Raw genomic sequence first — 21609 nt, forward strand, 5'->3', positions numbered from 1 at the left:
TCAGTCAACCAGGTGGAAAATTAACACCAATTGACAGAAAAAGTACACGATTACAAGAACTATCACTTATGAACACAACATACTTTGGAAACATACATTATGACATTCATTTAGATATGAAATTAGACTACACAAATAGTAGAATTTTTCAAGAAATGTCACTTTCTGAATTAGAAACACTACATCAACTATGCGAACTAGAACGAACACAAATATTGCAATCACTTGCATTAGCAGTATTAAAAATACCCTATGCAGGATATTTATTATCAGGAAACAGATCAAACTTTCTTGATTACGAAGGAAACATTTTATGGTTTTATACTTGCACTAAAAAAGTATCACCATTATACGTTTTTGAAGACAAACGTTGCTATAAAAGGATACCCATATTCTATAAAAACAAAGTACACTTTGTCGACACACTCTCAAGAAGAACATTTTTTTGGGATACCGCAGTCCCATGTGGATCAGAAAATAGCCACAATGTAGTACAACTAAATCCAGACGAAGATAAATACTACCTATTAACACCATACCCTACATTAATGCAACCACTCAAAAAGTTTTCACCAGAAAGCATAAGAGCCATTGCTCGAAACCCCAATATAGATCTACAATCCATTGGAATTTATTCTAAATCTGATATACAACACCATATTAGAACACAACAATTCCAAGAACTACTCACAAAATTGGACACTATACACAGACAATCAATTGATCAAAATTTAAGAAAACTTGCAGAAACGGCAGGATTTGCAGACATATACACTCAAGATTACAGCGGATATTTTACAGATATTAAAGATTATATATATTTAAACGGCGAAAAATACAGGCCACAAGATATTTCACCCATAAATTTTTTCAGTTTTGTAACCCTAAAAAACGAAATACTCGCTTTTCTAGGATGGCCCTACTACATCTTAGAACGATTGACTATCTTATACGCTATGTTTAACTTTATAGGATTTCTTTTCTCACTACTGAAAGGAATCTATAATACATGCGCTATACACACACAAGTCAACCGCCAAGCAAGTGTAGCACGCATATTATTTGCAGGATTTTTTGGAATATTTTCATCATCCATAAACAAAATACTTCTAGACGCACAAATCAAAGAATATAATACAAAACTAGCCACAAGACCAAATACATATGACGAAGAACACAATAACGTAGATACAACACCTACAGCACCACAAAATCATCCCTTATCCCTAGTCCCCAGAAATTTTCGAAATTTAGCAATCGCAAATAATTCCAATTTTCGACCACATTCAATACACAGCCCTATCCAACATATAACGACAAATCATTTACAAAATGATAGTACATACGAACAAATTATAGAACAACCCCACACCACCACTTTTCAATCTCAAAATAATCATTTTTTTAGCACACGATGAGCCGACAACTTGGATCCCTCCACCGTTCAAATTCCCACCCAGCAAATCTCCAAAACCCAGTTCCCATTATACCACTTTTCGCTTTTCCCCCACCTGATTTCGTAAATAACATACCATCCAGCACGAGTTCAGACACTAACTCAGACGCTTCAGTGTTTCGCACAATTTCACAATTTAATAATTCAGACCTTGAAACTCCCGACGAATTTGCCAACTCCGAACCCTCTCCTTCCATTTATTCCCAAACCAACCCCTCTACTTTTTCGCAACCCCCTTTCCGACCCATCAATGTCAGTCAACCACTACCATCCCTTTCCACTCCCTCTTATGCATCCCAAGTTGCCCCAACATATAGTTCATCCACTTCAAACCGTTCAGCTAACAATTCCCCAGATATTCCACAAATTTCCCCAGAACTAGATAATTATATAACACTCCAACAACAAATGATCCATCCACACACCCTTACCATAAATCACCTATCCTCCATGACAACATCATCCGGCCCACCAACACCAACACCACTATCTGAATATACCCAATCTTTAACACAATCATCCACCTCCACAGAATCATCAACTAGCACTAATAGAGCTTATCGCACTTTCAAAAGAAAATTCCCAAATCATCCCTTCACGACTAAACCAGGCACAGCTAAGGAATATATTGATCATCCGAAACATAAAAATACCAACCAATTTCTACAAGCTAACCTACCATCATTCCCTCAGTACACCTTAAATACACCTACCACTAATGACGACATCACGAATTTTGTCGACGAATATGTCTTAATGCCAACACTTCATTGGACATCATACTATCACTATACTAACCCCCTTTACTTACCACTATATAATACCACAACAGATAACGAACAATGTAAAAATATGCTATACAGACTAACAACAGCACTAACACTACAACAATTCACATATGTAGGATTCAAAAAGTTACTAAAAGAATACACCGCATCCCGCGCTAACGACTTCACTATTGAATATTACAATCACGACATCATACGCCCTAACCAAGACCTATTTTTAGATGATGACCGCTTTGCTAACCCACAACTAACAGAAAATTTCTTCATCTCCACACCATATATATTTACACTTAATATTTTTGATAAAAAACACGACCACATCATTTCAGAAGCCCTCATTAATACACAAGGCTATCAAAGCTTCCAAGATAAATTTGATTTATTCACACTAACCTTTCACCTCCTTACACCGCAGGAACGAGATCCGCACTGCTCCCACGATATTAAGTTACGCACTAAACAAACACATACTTATACCTATTATCGTTTTATTCAAAATCACTTCCATCTACACACACCTTCACGACAACCCCACCATTGTTTTCAATTCATTAACTCAAAATACTCATCACCGTTTTTCCTTAATTTCACTTATTGTATCAAAAATACTAACCTTCACGGCATCCTCCGTAACTACGATCCCGTCCACCAAATGTATATATTTTGCCCCATCATCAATGCTTTCCAGGACAAAGAATCCCGACCCTTCCTCATCCCGCAGGAATTCCTACAACCCATCGAAATCCCAATCCTTGAATTTATACATAACACTAGATATAACCACAAACTTTATAACTTAATTCAAAACACACCTCATGAATTTGCAGTCGGCACCGAAGAACTAAATATCATCAAAGCTTTTCAATTGCTTTGGCCACTGCTCGAAACTAAAAATATCATTCGTATATTAGCTAAATTACTAACATCATCAGAACTAATTCAAGACCTCTTTCCCCACGGCTTTTTCCCTGAAGATTAAGATAAGTATATTTAAATTATATTCACTAATGAATATAAAGTTACTAACCACTCTTGATAAAGTTTCATTTCATTTTTCTAGCCCTCTCACCACCATCATCTGCAAAAAGAAAAAAGACAAAAAATAGAAAATTTTTAAGAAACTAGAATTCATCAAACTTAATTGCTAAAACAATTTTGATAAAACAATTTCCATAATCTAAACTCTTCGCACTACATAATGTCTTAAAATTCATAAAAATGTAATACAATAATCTATAAATTTTTCCCCACCAAGCAGTAAACTTACTTACGATGAAAATTTATAACTTCAAATTCCCCCAAATGTTGTAAAATTCAAAATCCAAGCAGTAAATTTATAAATTGTTAAAGCAGTACTAACCTTTTCTTTCATTCGCACAACAATTCTATCCAAACTCGCACAACTCGCCCACGAAGAATTGTTCAAAATAATGATTTTGTGTTCCAAGCTTTCAATAACAACAACTCTCACTAATGATAACAAGTTTCCAACTTTCCTTTAACCCGGTTGGAATGGAATTATACACTATACTAAACTAACCAACGCAAATGACTGAACACCACAAATCATAAAAAAACAGCATGAATAAGAAAAGAACACCAACGGTACTCAAACCGGATTAACCCAGCTTAAAACTGGATAATTTATTCTTTTGAAGACTATTACAAAGTCAACGAAAGAAATATTAAAACACAAAAAAGTCGAAAGACAAACCCATACCAAAAACAATTCGATTTTTGAAAAAAGGACACAACCATAAACAACATAAGAAAACCCAGAAAAACCCACCATACAATGTTAACACAGAACAGGACCCCTCAAAGAAACAGCACGAAATCATACTCCCACTCCTGGCCTAACCCACCAGAGAGGACGTCCTGAGCATGCTCTATAGCCGGCCTAACCCACCACGCTACACCACGCTTTGTGACCACACCTTTATTTTTAATAAGAGGTACTCAAGGCTGAGTAACTCTTCAAAATAATTGAACTAAAATAAAAAGCTTTTGTGAAAACAATTAACCAAAATCATAACTAAAAAACAATTAACAAAAATTATAAAATGTAAATCATAGTATGCAGTAAATAGATCACACACAACAACAAAGACGAACATCCAAAGACTAGACGACCCTATCACGACCTGAACAAGAATGGCTACCAATCACAACCGACATGCCGCACACAATCACAACTCAAAGAATTTAGAGTACGACTTGACTTCGCAGCAAAGGACTTCATTGAATCAGACCAATGACCACCTCGATGTTCAAGTATACGTACAGATCCGAGTAACAGGGAATCCCTTCCAAGCACGAATTTCACGTCATTCCCAGACGAGGTTGATCACAAACAACCCCCCACAAATGCAAGCAGAAATGACATAGCAGAGCATTTTGGATTCTGGAACTAAAATGATTTCATTCATTGGGGATCACATCCGTTGTTGAACGACAACAGAAGATTAACCTCATGTCCCTAACTTCAGCGTCCTGGACATTCCTTAAGGCATTGGTTCTAGTCAAGGACCTCTCTTCTCCAGAAAACGAGAAAAAAAAGAAAATGATGTTCGCCACATACCAACGTTCATCATCCATCCTTCAATTGCAGAAGAAAAGAGATAAAACTCAAAAAGTTCTGTAAACCCCGGATGGGTGGAACCTAATCCAAACTACATTTTATTATTTATTACTTAGACATTTAATCACTGTAAAGTATTTAATATTAACCAATCACAATCCATCTAACTAACTACCCACTTATTTGTAAGTGCTGAAATTACTTGTAATTTCAGCACCAGAGAGATTTGAATTTAACTTAGAAAATAGTTGACTCTTTCCGAGTACTTCAGCAGCCGCAACAATACCAGTATACTCTAGATCTATTGAGCCTAGCAGAGACTAGTTAAACACCCTGAGACTAGTAGTAATAAGAGTAAGATTAGGATCGGTATTAGACTAAGAAGTTGCACGAATCTATCCGGCCGAAAATAAGATAGCGTGACGAGCAGACGGTGTACCCTATCCGAAATTACTCTATGAGCTAGACCTCCATACCTAACTCACAGCGAATATAGTATTTTTTCCTACTTAATAAGTTAAAGGATGGAATTGCTTACAGCCCTGATCGAAGTTCGGGACTAATTTTTTGACTTTGTTGATCGCGGAAATGTTAGTTTGATGACCGAAAGTCCTTGGACGGGGCAGGTTTAAAGCCGCGGACATACTCTGGAACTACCGTATCTCGCGGTCACGATGGAAAAAAAATATCTTAATCGCAAACTGAGTCTGGAAATAGCGCATCTCGGTCAGGGATATCAAAAAACTAAGCGCGCTGTTCAACAAAATGGTCGCGGTGGTCAGACAAAAGTCGCGGCTTGGTCAAAAAATCAGTCGCAACCGCCGAAAATTTAGTCGCGGTGGTCAGAAAAATCGGCGCTGCGGTTGAAAAGCTCGTCGAGGCAAGGTCGAAAAAATAGTCACGTGCATACATAAATACATACACACATACATACATATATATATATATAAACGTACATAAATACTTAGATACGTACACACCTGCACACCTCGGTTAACACAGTCGAGTTTTGTATATCGGTTGATTTATTCCTTTTCGTTTTGAAACAATCCTGAGTCGAGTGTTTTAACTGTCGAAATCTTTCGAAATGGGTTTCTCCAGTCGTTTTTCCCCATTTTTTCCCCGTTAGTTTTTCATGGATCGCGCTGATCGCGATAAACAATTCTCTGGCCAGGCTGGTTGCGTACACGTTGGCTTGGTCCTCAAAGTCAGGAATTACCAAACTTTGATCGCGATGGTCTTAAAATTTTACAATTTTGTCGCGATCGCCTGATAATAAAACCACAACCTCAACCTGACGGTGTTGGAATCACTTGAATCCCAGAAACGGCATTTAGTTGTTCTGATGAAATGGTGCTTAAGGGTTTGAGTTATCTTGTTAATTCAGCAGTCGAGACCAAAAAGCATTCCAGCTATTGATAAAAAATAAGGTGTTCTTCTGAAAAAACTCAGACAAGATTCAGAATAACTTTGATCAAGCCTGTGCTATCCAATTTCTGCTACCGTTTTTGTTATTGTAACGCGCATTTTTGACGCATAGTTGCAAAAGTGTTTCTTTGAAGTTTCAATTTCAAGTTTCCAGTAACAGCTGGTGGGGCTTTCTATGGCACTCTGATTATATCTGATGTATCACTGGTTTTCCCTTGTTGAAACCCATGAAAACTTTTAGTTGAGCTTTATGATTTTTGAGGCCAAAAACAGCCGTTCACTATCTGTTTAAAGGGCTAAGATCAGGGCCTTTAGCCGGTTGATACTCTTACGTAGGCTGTAATTATTGGACTTCATTGATTCAGTTCTCTGAATTTGTTAAACATGATAGAATTATGTAATTCCTTTGATACTTTATCAGTACTGTCTTCCAATAATTGGGAGTAGGGTGGGTCACAGTACCCTTCTTCGTACTTAACATAGTGAACGGTGTAGGGATTGTTCATGATTGGTCACAAAACTAGAGTCAGGCTCACGAAAAGGACATAACCCTAGCTTAGCCCGTGGAGGTCGGAACGCTAAATATATGTTCAAAAAAAGATTTTGGGAAAATGGATTAAGAAAATGAATTATTTTGAGTTAAAAAAAGACTTGAAATTTGCACAACTCAGTTGTAGATACCTATCTTGAACTTGGTACCTTTAACTAGTGTAGACAGCGGAAGAAGTTGGTTACGTAGAGCTTGTAGGGATGATATCAACTCTAAATGTAACAACAACACGTTTAGAAAAACATTTTAATGTATAACAAACAGTTTAAAAATGGACAAAACAAATATTGCGATGTCAGCAAAAATTTGGATTACAAAATTGCTGAGAAAAACTGAGCAAGTTAGAGAGAAAAGATTGTCTGCAAGCGCGTCAAAATTGCTGAAAGTGAGGCTAAATGATTTTCGCAATAAGCATCATTAGTGAAGATAGTTAGGTTATGCAGGTTAACGAGTTTGTCAGTGAACGAGTAATTGCTTAATTGAGTTCTCTCGGAAAAAAAATACTAGTGAGTTGAGTTGAATTTTAGAGATTGTGTTTATAATCGTGGACCCTTTGCTTTTATTAGATTTTGTTCTGGCCATTTTGGAGCCTTTTTATTTTGATTTATAAAAATTGGAAATTGATTTTATCTGAAAAACATGCGATTGCGAGTGCAAACAATACAACCATGGGAACAGCGACAAAAAGACGTGCGACGTTACAAGAGAAAGGATTTTCGCTACCAACTTAATTCTTTCAGGGTTGCAGATAGTAATGAATCTCGGTCGCCTCGCTGAATTATCCACCAGAGGACCCCTTTGTGGTGTCACTAAATATTAGAGCGAGCAGACATAGAGAAGCAATCCCTTAAGTCTATATTGTGGCTTATCGATGTGCCATATTCAGATTTTTAGTTGCCAATTGCGTGTCGTGGTTGACGGAGACCAATTTGCTCGAGGGTGACATACGTAGAGCAGGCAACAGGTTTTGTTTAGATTCTAAAAGACGATATGACCCGACATTTTCCGTCTGTTAGTTTTCTGAACTGGGCAGACTGGAGAAAACATTTCGCTTGAATTGCAGACGCCAACCGGTGGGAAAACGTTAAGATGATGCAGCCTACTTGTTGAACTGCCTGAACCATTGATGAGTTCAAAGCAGGTCGGCCTATTTCAGGGAGGAAGACGACTGGTTTCAGGATGCTGGCAGAATCCGATCGACGATTGATTCCGTTACAGCCACAGCCCTAGTCGATTTTTTTCACCTAATTTGAAGCAAGATTTGAGCGGTTTTTTTAAGATAATTACGCTCAAAATTTTGCTTCAAAATGAGCGGTTTGAGCGGTAAAACTGTGCATAAAACCTGGTTTTAAAACCTCGTTTTTGATGAGCAAGGTGTTTTAAATTGAGCAAAAGCTCTCTCAATTATTTAAATTCGATTAGAAACAAGTTTTAACATGTTTTTGATTATCTTGCCTTTTATGAAAAATTGGTTATCATACAATTTTCATATATGGAAATTGTATGATAACCATTTTTTTTGGTTCAAATTAAATTTTCGTTTTTGATGAGCAATGTCCTTTAAATTGAGCAAAAGCACTCATAAAAAATTTAAATTTGTTTATGAACAAGTTTGAACAATTTGAAAATCTTGCCTTACATGAAAAATGGTTATCATACAATTTTCATATATGGAAATTGTATGACATCCATTTTTTTTTTCAAAAAAAATAAACGTAAATATTTTTCATCACCAGACTGTTGTATTTGGTTCAAATAGCCGGTGAAACTAGATTGAATCTTTTTTCAAAGGTTTTTTGAAATTGTATGAAAATTGTATGATTAGCATTTTTCAGTACATTTGATGCAGGTAATTGTATGATAAGCTTTTTCGGTGTGTAGAAATGTAAGATAAGCACTTTCGGTTTATGGAGGTCAACCCGTGGTCACATTACCTTTCCAGGCCTTTTTGTTGGTTTTAATCGGTTTTCTTTATAAGACCGCTCAAAAACCGTTTAAAAACCGCTCAAATCTTGCTTGAAAACCCGTTCAAAAATCACCGCAAGAAATGAGCGGTTTTTGAGCGGTTTTTTAAGCAAGGTTTGAGCGGGTTGAGCGGTTTTTCCAAAAAAAACGCCCAAACTGCTCAAACCGCTCAAATCTTGCTGAAAAACCGCTCAAACCGCTCATATCTTGAGCGATTTTTGAGCGGGATCTCGACCCAGGCGGCAGGGGCCAGAGAGGAGTTCAAAAGCCTGATGCAGAGCGATGACTAAGATCTCTGGGGGTTTTTCAGAAGAGTCAGATCACTCGGCGATCTTTCGTTCAGATCTCTCGGCAAATGCGATCGTCGGGATCAATCAATTCCTCAGAGGATTGGATGGCGTGGATATGCAACATTTCCTTCTACAAGAAGAATTAAGGATTCTAGCCCAGGAACTACCGAACAAGACTTTTAGGGTTAGCAACCGGATGAGGCTGCATTTTTCTTTAGTGATATTCAAGAAAAGTGAGAAATTTTGCAGAAGAGTGCCTGAACATCTGCTGGTTGTTACCTTGATCTGAAAAAAACGCACAGTCTCCGCTTTGGTCTGGAAAGTCGCGTCGTTTCCTTCTTGGTCGTGAGGATGTGATTTTTTGTCGCGCCATCTCCGCCTTGGTCTGGAAAGTCTCAACGTCTCCGCTTTGGTCTGGAAAATCTCAACGAATCCGCTTCGGTCTGGAAAGTCTCAACGAATCCGCTTCGGTCTGGAAAGTCGCACCGCATCCACCACAGTCGCGAAGAATTGATTCTTGGTCGCATCGTCTCGGCCTCTGTCTGGAAAGTCGCGCCGTCTCCGCCTTGCTCTCAAAAAACGCGCCATCTCCGCCTTGGTATAGGAAGTCGCGTCGTCTCCAATCTGAACGCGAAAGTTGCGCCGCTTCCACCACATTCGCGAAAGTCTTGAGTTTGCCATTTTGGTTGCTCTGGCCAGGCTGGTCGCGCCATTGCTTTTTGAGACGCGCAGTTTCCCGATTCGCACCTTATTCATCTCGCGAAAGCCCTGAAAAACTTTTTCTTAGTCTCGCCGTCTTCAGGCTTTCTGGAAATTCGCGCCCATTCCATCTCGATCTCTTTCTGGAAAGTCTGGAAATGGCTGAGTTTGATCGCGAAAGTCGCGCCTGAGTTTTTTGGTTGTCAATGTCTGGGCATATCAAATAAGAGTCGCGAAAGTCTGGGCATGAGTCTGGCGATTTCTTAGAATAATACGATTATACCGAAAGCAATTGACATTTCAATCTAATGCGATGAGTGACGTGTTATTTGTGTGCGTTTTTCAGTGAAGTGTCCTAAAGGTTTCTCGAATGTGGAGAATGTGGTGAAGGTGAAGTGCTTCAATGTGAGTGGGCAGAAGGCGCCCTCCTTTCTCGCGGCGCAGGCCATATGCCACCAAATGTGAGTCAATTCTTCAACTTGTTCTTTAGGCAGTATAGGGGCGTAGCGATTAGCATGCGTGTGCGTATTATTAGCATGATCTAATTGCTTTAAATGGCCGGGTGTGCCATCTGACGAAAAACAAACTAGCCTAAATTTTTAATTAGTTTCGACAACCACGTTGTAAGGGGAATTAAAACTTCTCTTTCGCCTAACTAAAGTTTCGGCCAAGTTCACGCTATTCAAAATAACAAATATGAGTAAACAAAACGTGAAATAGCGAATCTTCGAACTGCCTTCTATTACATATGTGCATACTCAGTGTCGATGTTAACTTGATCCGAGTGACCTGTTTTGGAATACATGTAGACTTAGTTCTAATTCTGGGTCGGCCTAAATCAGAAGTGTTTGTCATTTTCAGGTCTACATTTCAGAATGTGCAATTGTTTCTGCTCCTTGAAAGAATTGATTGAAAGTTTTTGATATGCACAAGGGAGGGTTAGTTGTTAGAGATGAATAACGGCGACAGAGACTTAAGAGCACCAGCAACCCCTTGAAAGGTATAGCAAGTGTGATTTGTGTGTGCTTGTATTGGTAGTCACCCTCATGCCCACCCATTGGAAGTGGACAGTGCAGAGGAGTTGAACAACATCTCCTCCTGGCTAGAGGGGGAAAGGGAGAAGGGTAGTGTTGGGGAGGGGTGGGTGTGGACCAACTTCAGACGCTGGAACGAGACTAGGGCCAAGAAGGAGAACCAGACCCACTTCGAAGAGGGCAAACCCAAAACCAGAGTTTTTTTTCTTAAGAGTCCCTTGAAATGGGCTAAAGACAAGTTCAAGAAGGTGAAAAACACGTTCAAGAATGCGGGAAAAAAGGTAAGTTAACGAAGGACCTTTCATATCGATAGACTGGTTTCGGTTGATAGTGCACCGTCTATTTGTCGCGCTCTTTATTTAAAGGCGTATTAGCTTGGTGCAACTCCTTATATTTCTGATACTATTCCGTATTTTTTTTTTCGTAGTCTCAGTTGATCTAAAGCGGTCTGATCGCAAAAACGAACTGATCAGTTACCAAATATATTCTAGTTTTTGTTAACGGATTGTGTACTTACCCGCCTGATTATTAATTATTTGTACTTACCCGCACTGACGAAAATGGAATAGAATTGATTTTACTTTGAAAAAAATATGTTGAAAAATATTAGATCGAATTTAGTATGAAAAAAGTACAAATATTAAATAAAAAAGATGGTGGTTGGTTTAGATCGAGTTAAAATTAAATTGATCGTTAATCCAAGCTACAAAAATTGTTTTATATCCATTTCACCCCATTTTTTTCCAGTTTCAATTTGTTTCAATTTTTAAGGAGACTAAAACGGATTTAAATCGATTAAAGTCGATTTTTTATTCGACTTTTATCAGTTTCAAATTGTAATTGTATTTATTTATTTCCTATCGTTTTTCATTTTACATCCATAGCGTTTTGTAGCATGAAAAAGACCAAATAAAAAACATCGAAAAAACTCTATGATTTCTTTGCATAATTTGAGTTGAAAAAATGATCTATACTGACCCTTTTCTTGATTCGTTTCTGCACGAAATCGGCACAAAATTCGCTCAAAATTTGATTGTCTTTTATGATTTTTAATGCTTTAATTGCCTTTTATTGAGATCAAAAAACAATTTATTCTGATTCTTTTCTTGTTTGTTACATAAGATTTTGCCCATAGTCTGATATACATTGACTGTCTTTGATTGCATTGCAATTTTTGAGCTTAAAATCTGATTTATGTTTATTATATTATTGAATTCCATAACATCTGGCATGTTTTTTTATAATGTAAAAAAAATTTCAAATTTTTTTCTAAAGAGTTTGTTTTTTTGCCGTTTTTTTGCCGTTTTATTGAGCCTGAAAATCTATCGATTTAACTCTAGTTGCTATCTAGTTTTCGGCCGGATAGTTCCGCCAGCTTCTTAGTCTAAAAACAATTCTGATCTTTCTTTTATAATTTCTAGTCTCAATAGATCTAGAAAACACAGTTGTTCTTCCAAGATTAGAGGAGAGAAGGAAGCAATTGAATACGATTTGAATTTTAATTTTCTCTGGCTGAAACTATGAATAGTTTCAGCTGTACAATTCAAAATAAAAACCAGTAAAGGATCAAAATTGGTTATCTATAAAGATTTTGCAGTGATAGATATCAAGGTATGTTATAATTATTTGTTTTGAACTGGTTCCACTCATCCTCGATTCAAAAGTTTTTTTGAATCAAAGTTTTTTCTTGTGAAGGAACGATAAAGTATTTTCTTGTGGGTTTAAGGAGAGTGTAGAGTGATTGGGCCAGCAAAGTACATGTAATGAGATTGAGAGATTGACATGAAAGCAAGAAGATCGTACTGATGTTGCAGATCTGTGTTAAAATAGTGTCGATTTTGTAACATAGAGCGAAATCAGGCGCATTCTTAACTATTCGTTGGTATTGATCGAGTAGCGAGACAAAAGTTGACATCTCTGAGTTTAGACATCGAATATTTTAACGAATTTTAAGAAGGCATTTGTAGGAAAAATGTGAGTCGAAGTCCTAAGCACATGTTTATCACACGTTTTTCGGTTTGAGTTTTGACATCGAGTTGGTCATTGTCCTTTTTAAATGGATGCCTTTGCTGCAATGTTGGCTCCAAAACTTTTATCCTGTGAGAGTTGTGGAAGCAAAGTCAACATATTTGCCATTCCATAGTCGGAATATCGCCTAGTTTTCATCTCTCTTTTGCCGCTCGTTTCTGTTGATCTGTGGAATAAACAATTGAATTTTAGTAATTCAGTTTTAGTGTTGATTTTTTAGATAATTTCGCAAAAACTTTTTAAATGGTTCAGTTATTTTGAAGAATTGTTCATCCCGGAGCCATACTTGTGAGTCGGGTTTCTAAGCCGATGTTTAGCAAATGTTCTACAACACTTGTTCTTGTGTTCAAGTTTAGTCATCGAATTGGCCATTGTAAATTTTCAATAAAAGCTTTTGCTGTTATGTCGGCTTCATACTTTTCATACAGTGAGAGTTTTGATTGCGGCAGGCAAAACCAATAGATTTGTTTTTCCAAAGTCGGAATGTTGTCGAGTTGTTATCCCTTTTTTGCTGCTCGTTTTTTTCTTTGCTCGGTGAAACCTTCACTTTGTGTATATCTGCATTCTAGTGATTCAGTTTTAATTATGATTGTCCTAGGTACTTTCGCAGAGTTCAATTAATTCAGTTATTTTGGAAATCTGCTCACCTTGGAGCCATTTTTAAAAATATTCTGAATCATGGCTCTAAGCACAGGTTCAGCAGATTTTCTTCAGCACAGTGTCGTGGGCACAGTGTCTTGGGTATAGCTGTGAGTATCTCTCTGAGAAGAATATTTTCTTGCTGATAATATTTTCTTTCTTTCGTGTCAGGTTTTTTTTGAGTTGTTTTTGGTTGTCCTTTTCTTAAAAAGTTTTGTTTTTGATCAACGCTGACTTGTGCTTATTAGGGTTACATTTTTTCCTTATAAGATCTGAACAGCATTTCGAAAAAAAAACTTTTAACCGGTTTGATCTGGTTCGGGTATATTAGGGCTTTCTGTACATGTTGGTAACGTGGTGTTGTTAGTAAGGTGCGTTGAACATTCATGCTTTTGTTTCGTTTTTCCATCCGGGTTCAAGAAAATTTTGAATTGTGTGATAGCTGATTAAAATTGTTATCAATTAGTTTATTTGTTTTGAAATTCATTTCTTTACTAAAATTGTCAAGCGAAGTTGTCAAGAGTTTACAAAAAGGGCATCATCACAAGCCGAGTTGGAGGTTTCACAAGTTTCTGCACACATGAAGAGGTTAGTTTTTCTTATTACTTATTGACTATTTTTTTACATTTTGTGACATTTTTACTACACTTCATTTTATTTCACCATTACTTTTTACTGCAGTCGTTTACCATCTTTTTCATTGAAATGATTTTTAAATCTGTTTTTTTTGTGTAAGTTGTTTTTGTGTAAAAGAAATTTGGTAATCTAGAAACGTTTAAACTGGTGGGTAAATCTTCATAGGTTTTTAATTATTACAAAATCATACTTCTGTAGAGTTGGAGTCGGAAAACATTTGTTGAGGTAGTTAGATTTTATGGTAAGTGATTTCTTTATTAGCTTTTCTTACAGGCTGATTAAATTTCTAGTGCGTAGTAGAGGCTAATTGACGTTTGAGTGCCTTGATGGTACTAAGCTCTCATTGTGTAACACTGAAACCGTGGTGAGTATTTTGGATTAGACGAGAGAGTTTGTGGTTCAAATTCGTGTCATTGACGCTTTCTACCAGTGGGACTTCAACAGCTTGAATGTTTTCGTGTGGGGTGATTATGGGGCGGGAGTAATTAAAAGGAAAACCTTAGAGAGGGGGCAAAAAGATCAATTTAGTTGGACGGGAGTGTAGTTGAGGAGGATACCGTGCATGTTAGAGTTTTTGATGCACCAAGCAAATTTTAACAACCAAAGTGATGATGCGTATTTAGAACTTATAAACATGAATTGGATGAATTGGTGGTGTGGGTTACGTGAAATTGAGCTTTGCAGGAAGTGCTTTAAATGTGTAACGTTTATGATGTGGGTTTGTTTTTTTTTGTAACATTAATTTATGTGAGCAGTCAATCTATTTCTTTTGGAGTCAAAAAACTAAAGGTTAGTTGGAAAGTGTCTTATGTTTTAATTGTTTGAGGGCACAATCAATGAAATGTTTGAAAATTTTCTTTTATTTCTGTGGAAATGGAAAAAAAATCAATTATTTTGAAAAATTGCTCTGTTGGTTTGAACTTACAGCAGGTTTCTGTCAAACAAGGATTTTTCTATGTATCGGGTGACAGTGTTCGTAGTGAGTTCTGGGGAAGTGGCGGAACCCGCATGCTTTGAAACGATCGAGGATTTGTGTTAGAATAGTGTCCATTTCGTAACCTAGAGCGAAGACAGGTGCATTCTTAATCATTCGCTGGTATTGACCGAGTAGCGAGACAAAGGTTGACATCTCTGAAATTAGACATCGAATGTTTCAAAGAATTGTAAGGAGGCATTTGTAGGAAAAATGTGAGTCAAAGTCCTAAACAGATGTTTAGCACATGTTTTTCGGTTTGAATTTGGACATCGAGTTAGTCATTTTCCTTTTTCAATAAATACCTTAGCTGCGATGTTGGTTCGAATTGTTATCCCTTTTTTTCTGCTTGTTTTTTTTTGCTCGGTGAAACCTTTACATTATGTATATCTGCATTTTAGTGATTCAGTTTTAATTATGATTGTCCTGAATATTTTCGAGAAGGCTTTTAATTAGTTCAGTTATTTTGAAAGTCTGCTCACCCTGGATCAAGTTTTAGGAAAATTGTGAACCACGGTTCTAAGCACATGTTCAGCAGACTTTCTCCAGCACAGTGTCTTGGGCTATTCGGGGTATACTTGTGAGTGTCTCCTTGAGTAGAGTTTTTTCTTGTTTTTAACTTTTTTCTTTTGTGTCAGGTTCTTTTCAGTTGTTTTTTGGTTGTCCTTTTCTTAAAATTGTTTTGTTTTTGATCAACGCTGACTTGGGTTTATTAAGAATTCATTTGGTCCTAATAAGATTTGACTTGCACTTCAAAAAGAATTTTTAACTGGTTTGATCTGGTTTGGGTATATCAGGGCTTTCTGTACATGTTGGTATTGTGGTGGCCTTAGTATGGTGCGTTGAACATAGCAGCTTTTGTTTCGTTTTTTGACCTGGTTTAAGAAAATTTTGAAATGTGTGATAGCTAATTAAAATAGTTATCTATTAGTTTGTTTGTTTTAAAATCCATTTACTTGCTACAATTCTCTTGCGAATTTGTTAAGAGTTTCAGGAGAGTTTACAACAAGAGCAACATCAAAAGCCAAGTTGGAGAAATCAGAAAATTTTGCACACATGAAAAGGTTAATTTTTCTCCTTACTCATTTACTAATTTTTTCATTTTTTGACAATTTTACTACACTTGAGCTATCAATTTAAATTAGGTTGTAAATTTTATTTTACCATGACTATTTACTGCAGTCGTTTGCCACTTTTTTTAATGTTTTACAAATCTGTTTTTATTTTGATTATATTTCTTGGTTTTTAAAGATTTTGATAAAAACGTAAGAGAAATTTGGTAACTTAGAATCGTGTAAACTGGTGAGTAAATCTTTCAACAGGTTTTTAAAAATTACAAAATCATACTTATGTAGAGTTGTCGTCGGAAAACATCCATTCGGGAAGTTAGATTATATGGTAGGTGATTGCTTTATTAGCATTGCTAACAGGCTGGTTACACTTCTAGTTCTTAGTAGAGGCCAAAGAAACTTAAGTGCCTTGATGATACAAAGTTCTCCTTGTGTAACACAAAGATTGTTTGTGATTCAAATTCGTATCATGGACGCTTTCTAGCAGTATGACTTCAACAGCTTGAATTTTTTGGTGCGGGAAGATTATGGGGCTGGAGTCCTTAAAGGAAAACAATAGTGAGGGGGCAAATTCATACATTTGTTGGACGGGAGTGTAGTTGAGGATGATACCGTGCACGTTAGATTTTTTGATGCACTGAGCCAAAGTTAACAACCGAGGTGATGATGTGTACTCAGAAATTATAAAAATATTATGGTGGTGTGGGTAACGTGAAGTTAATTTTTGTAGGAAGTGCTTTAAACGTGTAACGTAATTGTGTTTTTTTTTCTAACAATAACTTATGTAAGCAGTTAATCTATTTCTTTTAAAGTCAAAAATTAAATGTTAGTTGGAAAGTGTCGGAGCTGCTGAGGTAAATTTCTGTTGTTTTAATTGTTTTGAGCGCATAATCGATGAAATGATTGAAATTTTTCTATTATTGATTTGGAAATGGACAAAATAATCAACTATTTTGAAAAATTGTTCTGTTGGTTTTGAATTTACAGCAGGTTTGTATCAACCAGCGAATTGTCTATGTATCGGGTAAGTGTGTTCGTAGTGACCTCTGGGGAAGTGGCTGAACTCTCATGTTTTGAAACGAGTAAGGATTTGTGTTAAAATAGTGTCAATTTCGTAACATAGAGCAAAACCAGGTGTTTTTTAACTATTCGTTGGTGTTGACCGAGTTACGAGACAAAGGTTGATATCTCTGAGCTTAGACACTGAATATTTTGAAGAGTTTCCGGGATGCAATTGTAGGAAAAAAATGTAAGTCGAAGTCCTAAGCACATGTTAGCACACGTTTTTCGGTTCGAGTTTGGACGTCGAGTTGGTCATTGTCCTTTTTAAATGAATGCCTTTGCTGCAATGTTTGCTCCAAAAATTTTATCCTGTGAGAGTTGTGGAAGCAAAGTCAACATATTTGCCATTCCATAGTCGGAATATCGCCTAGTTTTCATCTCTCTTTTGCCGCTCGTTTCTGTTGCTCTGTGGAATAAACAATTGAACTTTAGTAATTCAGTTTTAGTATTGATTTTTTAGATAATTTCGCAAAAACTTTTAAATGGTTCAGTTATTTTGAAGAATTGTTCATCCCGGAGCCATACTTGTGAGTCGGGTTTCTAAGCCGATGTTTAGCAAATGTTCTACATTACTTGTTCTTATGTTCAAGTTTAGTCATCGAATTGGCCATTGTTATTTTTCAATAGATGATTTTGCTGTAATGTCGGCTTCATACTTTGACTGCGGTAGGCAAAAACAAAAGAATTGTTGTTCCAAAGTCGGCATGTTGTTGAGTTGTTATCTCTTTTTTGATTCTCAATTTTTTTGCTCTGTGAAACCTTCACATTATCTATATCTGCATTTTAAGATACAGTTTTAATTATGATTGTCATAGATACTTTTGCAGAAGGCTCTTAAGTAATTCAGCTATTTTGAAAAAGTGCTCGGCCTGGAGTCAATTTTAGGGGAAAAAATGAATCACGGTTCTAAGCACATTTTCAGCAGATTTTTTAAGCACAGTGTCGTGGGCTTGTCGGAGTATACTTGTGAGTGTCTCTTTGAGCAGAGTATTTTCTTGTTTATTTTGTTTTTCCTTCTTTTGTGTCATGTGTTTTTTCATTGGTTTTTTGGTTGTCCTTTTCTTAAAAACATTTTGTTTTTGACCAACGCTGACTTGGGCTTATTAGGGTTTCAATTTGACTTGCACTTCAAAAGCGTAGTTTAACCGGTCTGATCTGTTTTGATTATAAAAGGGTTTCCTGTAAATGTTGGTAACTTGGTAATCTGGTGGCGTTAGTAAAGTGCGTTGAACAATCAAGCTTTTGCTTTTTTTCCAACTGGTTTGAATAAAAAATTGAATTGTGTGAAAGCTAATTAAAAGTGTTATCACTTATTTTGTTTGTTTTAAAATTCATTTACTTGCTACAATTCTCGTTCGAAGTTCCTAAGAGTTTTCAGGAGAGTTTACAAAAAGAGCAACATCAAAAGCCCAGTTGGAGATTTTACAAACTTCTGCACACATCAAAAAGGTTAGTTTTTCTTATTACTCATTTATTAAGTTTTTTACGTTTTGTGACAATTTTACTATATTTGAGCTAGCAATTTATTTTAAGTTGTAATTTTTTTTCACAATTATAGCTTACTGCAGTCATTTAGCAGTCTTTATCGAAATGGTTTACAAATATGTTTTTAATTTGTTTAAATTTCTTGATTTTAAAAAGTATTGATCAAATCTAAAAGAACCGTGTAATCAAGGTTTCATCAAAAAATTTTAAAATCAAGAAATTTAAACAAAAAAGCAGATTTGTGAACCGTTTCGATACAAATTGCTAAAGGACTGCAGTAAACTATAATGGTGAAAAAAAAGAAAACTTAAAATCAATTGATTGGTAGAATTGTGTAAATTGGTCAGCAAACCTTCAAAAATTTTTAATTATTACAAAATCATACTTATGTAGAGTTGGGATCGGAAAACATCCATTGGGAAGTTAGATTGTATGGTAGGTGATTTCTTTAATAGCTTTGCTAACAGGCTGTTTACACTTCTAGTGCTTAGTAGAGGCCAAAGAAGCTTAAATGCCTGATGATACTAAGTTCTCTTTGTGTAACACTGAAACCGTGGTGAGTATTTTGAATTAGATTAAAGAGTTTGTGATTCAAATTCGTATCATGGGCGCTCTCTAGCCTATGAATCCAAAAGCTTGAATTTTTTCGTGTGAGAAGATTATGGGGCGGGAGTCTTTAAAAGGAAAATCTTAGTGAGGTGGCAAGTTTATACAATTGTTGGACAGGAATGTAGTTGAGGAGGATACCGTGCATGTTAGAATTTTTGATGCACTGAGCGAAACTTAACAACCAAGGTGATGATGTGTACTAAGAGTTTATAAACATATAATGGCGGTGTGGGTAACGTGAAATTGATCTTTGTAGGACGTGCTTTATATGTGCAACGTTTATGATGTGTGCATGTTTTTTTTCTAACAATAATTTATGTAAGCAGTTAAACTAATTCTTTTGGAGTCAAAAAACTAAATGTTAAATGTAAAATGTCGGAGCGGTTGAAATAAGTTTCTAATGTTTTAATTGTTTGAGCGCATAATCAATGAAATGATTGAAATTTTTTTCTTATTGCTTTGGAAATGGAAAAAATAATCACTCATTTTTTGAAAAACTGTTCTGTTGGTTTTGAGTTTACAGCAGGTTTGTATGAAAAAGTGAATTTTCTATGTATCGGGTAAGTGTGTTCGTAGTGACCTCTGGGGAAGTGGCTGAACTCTCATGTTTTGAAACGAGTCAGGATTTGTGTTAAAATAGTGTCAATTTCGTAACATAGAGCGAACCCAGGTCCATTTTTAACTTTTCGTTGGTGTTGATCGAGTAGCGAGGCAAAGGTTGACATCTCTGATCTTAGTCATTGAATATTTTAAACATTCAATACTTTTACTGCAGGTTTGTTTCGAATAGTGAATTTTCTATATATCGGACGACAGTGTGTTCATAGTGAGCTCTGGGGAAGTGGCTGAATCCGCATGCTTTAAAATGACTGAGGATTTGTGATAAATCAAAGTTCGTTAAGTTTTTAGCTGTAAAAGATTAGTGAGTTGGGTGGTGACTTGCTGTCATTTATTTTTAACGGTTTCCCAATCGAAGAGTGGTACACTGAGTGGATTGGGGAACTTGTAGAAACAAAACCAAGAGGGTGTCAGAATTAATGTACGTTCCTCTGCATTATGGCTATGGGTGAGAGTTTTTTGGCCTGTGGCTTCTTGGTTATCACTGCAACACTGTGCGAAAAATTAGATGCAAGCATTTAGAAATTCATGAGAATTTTTATGTCTATAATAGTGGCTTTGGAGGAGTATTGATGTGGAAGAGGCATTCGACTAAAGATTTGGGTGATTTTGATGTTTTTCCTCTTCATTATTTTACATTGTGCACGGGTGGAAAGAATGTTGCGCGCGGTGTTGCGAATGCATGATTTTGACATTTCTGAGGATGAGGCGGAGTGGGTTAGTTGGTGTAATGATTGATTGATGTTCTGAATTGGGTTTTTCAAATCTTCTAAAGCGTCCTCTATTTGGTCGTCGGCTATTGCGCTTGTGGTGTCCTTAAGAGTGTCAAAATTGAAGAAAGACCCGCAGAGACATCGAAACATGAGGAACTTGAGTTGTCTGCAAAAATAAAAATTGTAGAGAATACCAATACTACTAGATTCTTGCGTATGGGTTGACAAGGTTTGCATGGTCGAGTGTACATAAGTTCTTGGAAAGTTATGTAGTTTTTGTCAAGTGTTTACCAATAACGTATTATGCGTGTGAATTTAATCAGAATTATGATTATTTATCTAAAACAGACTGACTTTTTCGAGAAGACTCCAGTATTTTCACTACCATTTCTTAATGTACATCACATACCAGATGCATAATGTGTAAGTGTGAATTTTTTCACGTTTCTGAGCATAAGTATTCGGACGTTTTTTTGTGTGTGTTCTTTTTTGTTTTACGTACGATCTCAAGTAACTTTCGATAAAACTGTATTTTTGTACACACTAAGTGAAGCCATTTAAGACGCTCATGCACAGTTAAAACTATAAATATAGCTCAAACTTCGTTTTATTGTTTATCTTTTTATGCACGAACTTTTTGCATGGACTTCCATGCAGCAGATACTACAGCTCTACTTTTACCCACATGTGGCTTTGCTTGCGTTTTTGAGTAGTGTACGTATATTTGTAATCTATTTTTTGTATTATTTTGTTCATATGTAATCTTTCTGTTTGTTTTTGTATTACTTTTTCAGGGTATATTTTCACATATGCGTTTAACAAAAACAATTGAGATGTATAATTTTCCTTAAATGTAACTAAATAAAACTCCACTTTGTTTTTGCTAGAATGTCTGAAAAACTAAATTTTTCTACAGTTACAATTTAATTACAACACTTTTATCAGATTTTATGCATGCGATTGCGTGCGTGTTTATGTATGTAAT

The 21609-nt window shown here is 36.2% G+C and overlaps 1 protein-coding gene across 1 annotated transcript in view; it reads left to right on the plus strand.

The window, feature by feature from the left end:
• LOC134845950 (uncharacterized) overlaps nt 1-20506 on the plus strand; it is a 65029-nt gene extending 44523 nt beyond the window's left edge. Inside the window, exons 3-5 of the mRNA XM_063863086.1 lie at nt 10104-10218; nt 10796-11072; nt 20465-20506. Coding sequence (XP_063719156.1) covers nt 10104-10218; nt 10796-11072; nt 20465-20506 — 434 coding nt within the window. The remainder of the gene's footprint in view (nt 1-10103; nt 10219-10795; nt 11073-20464) is intronic.
• Nucleotides 20507-21609: the final 1103 nt, after the last annotated feature.

Source organism: Symsagittifera roscoffensis, chromosome 5 (genome assembly GCF_963678635.1).
Source record: "Symsagittifera roscoffensis chromosome 5, txSymRosc1.1, whole genome shotgun sequence".
NCBI lineage: Eukaryota > Metazoa > Xenacoelomorpha > Acoela > Convolutidae > Symsagittifera > Symsagittifera roscoffensis.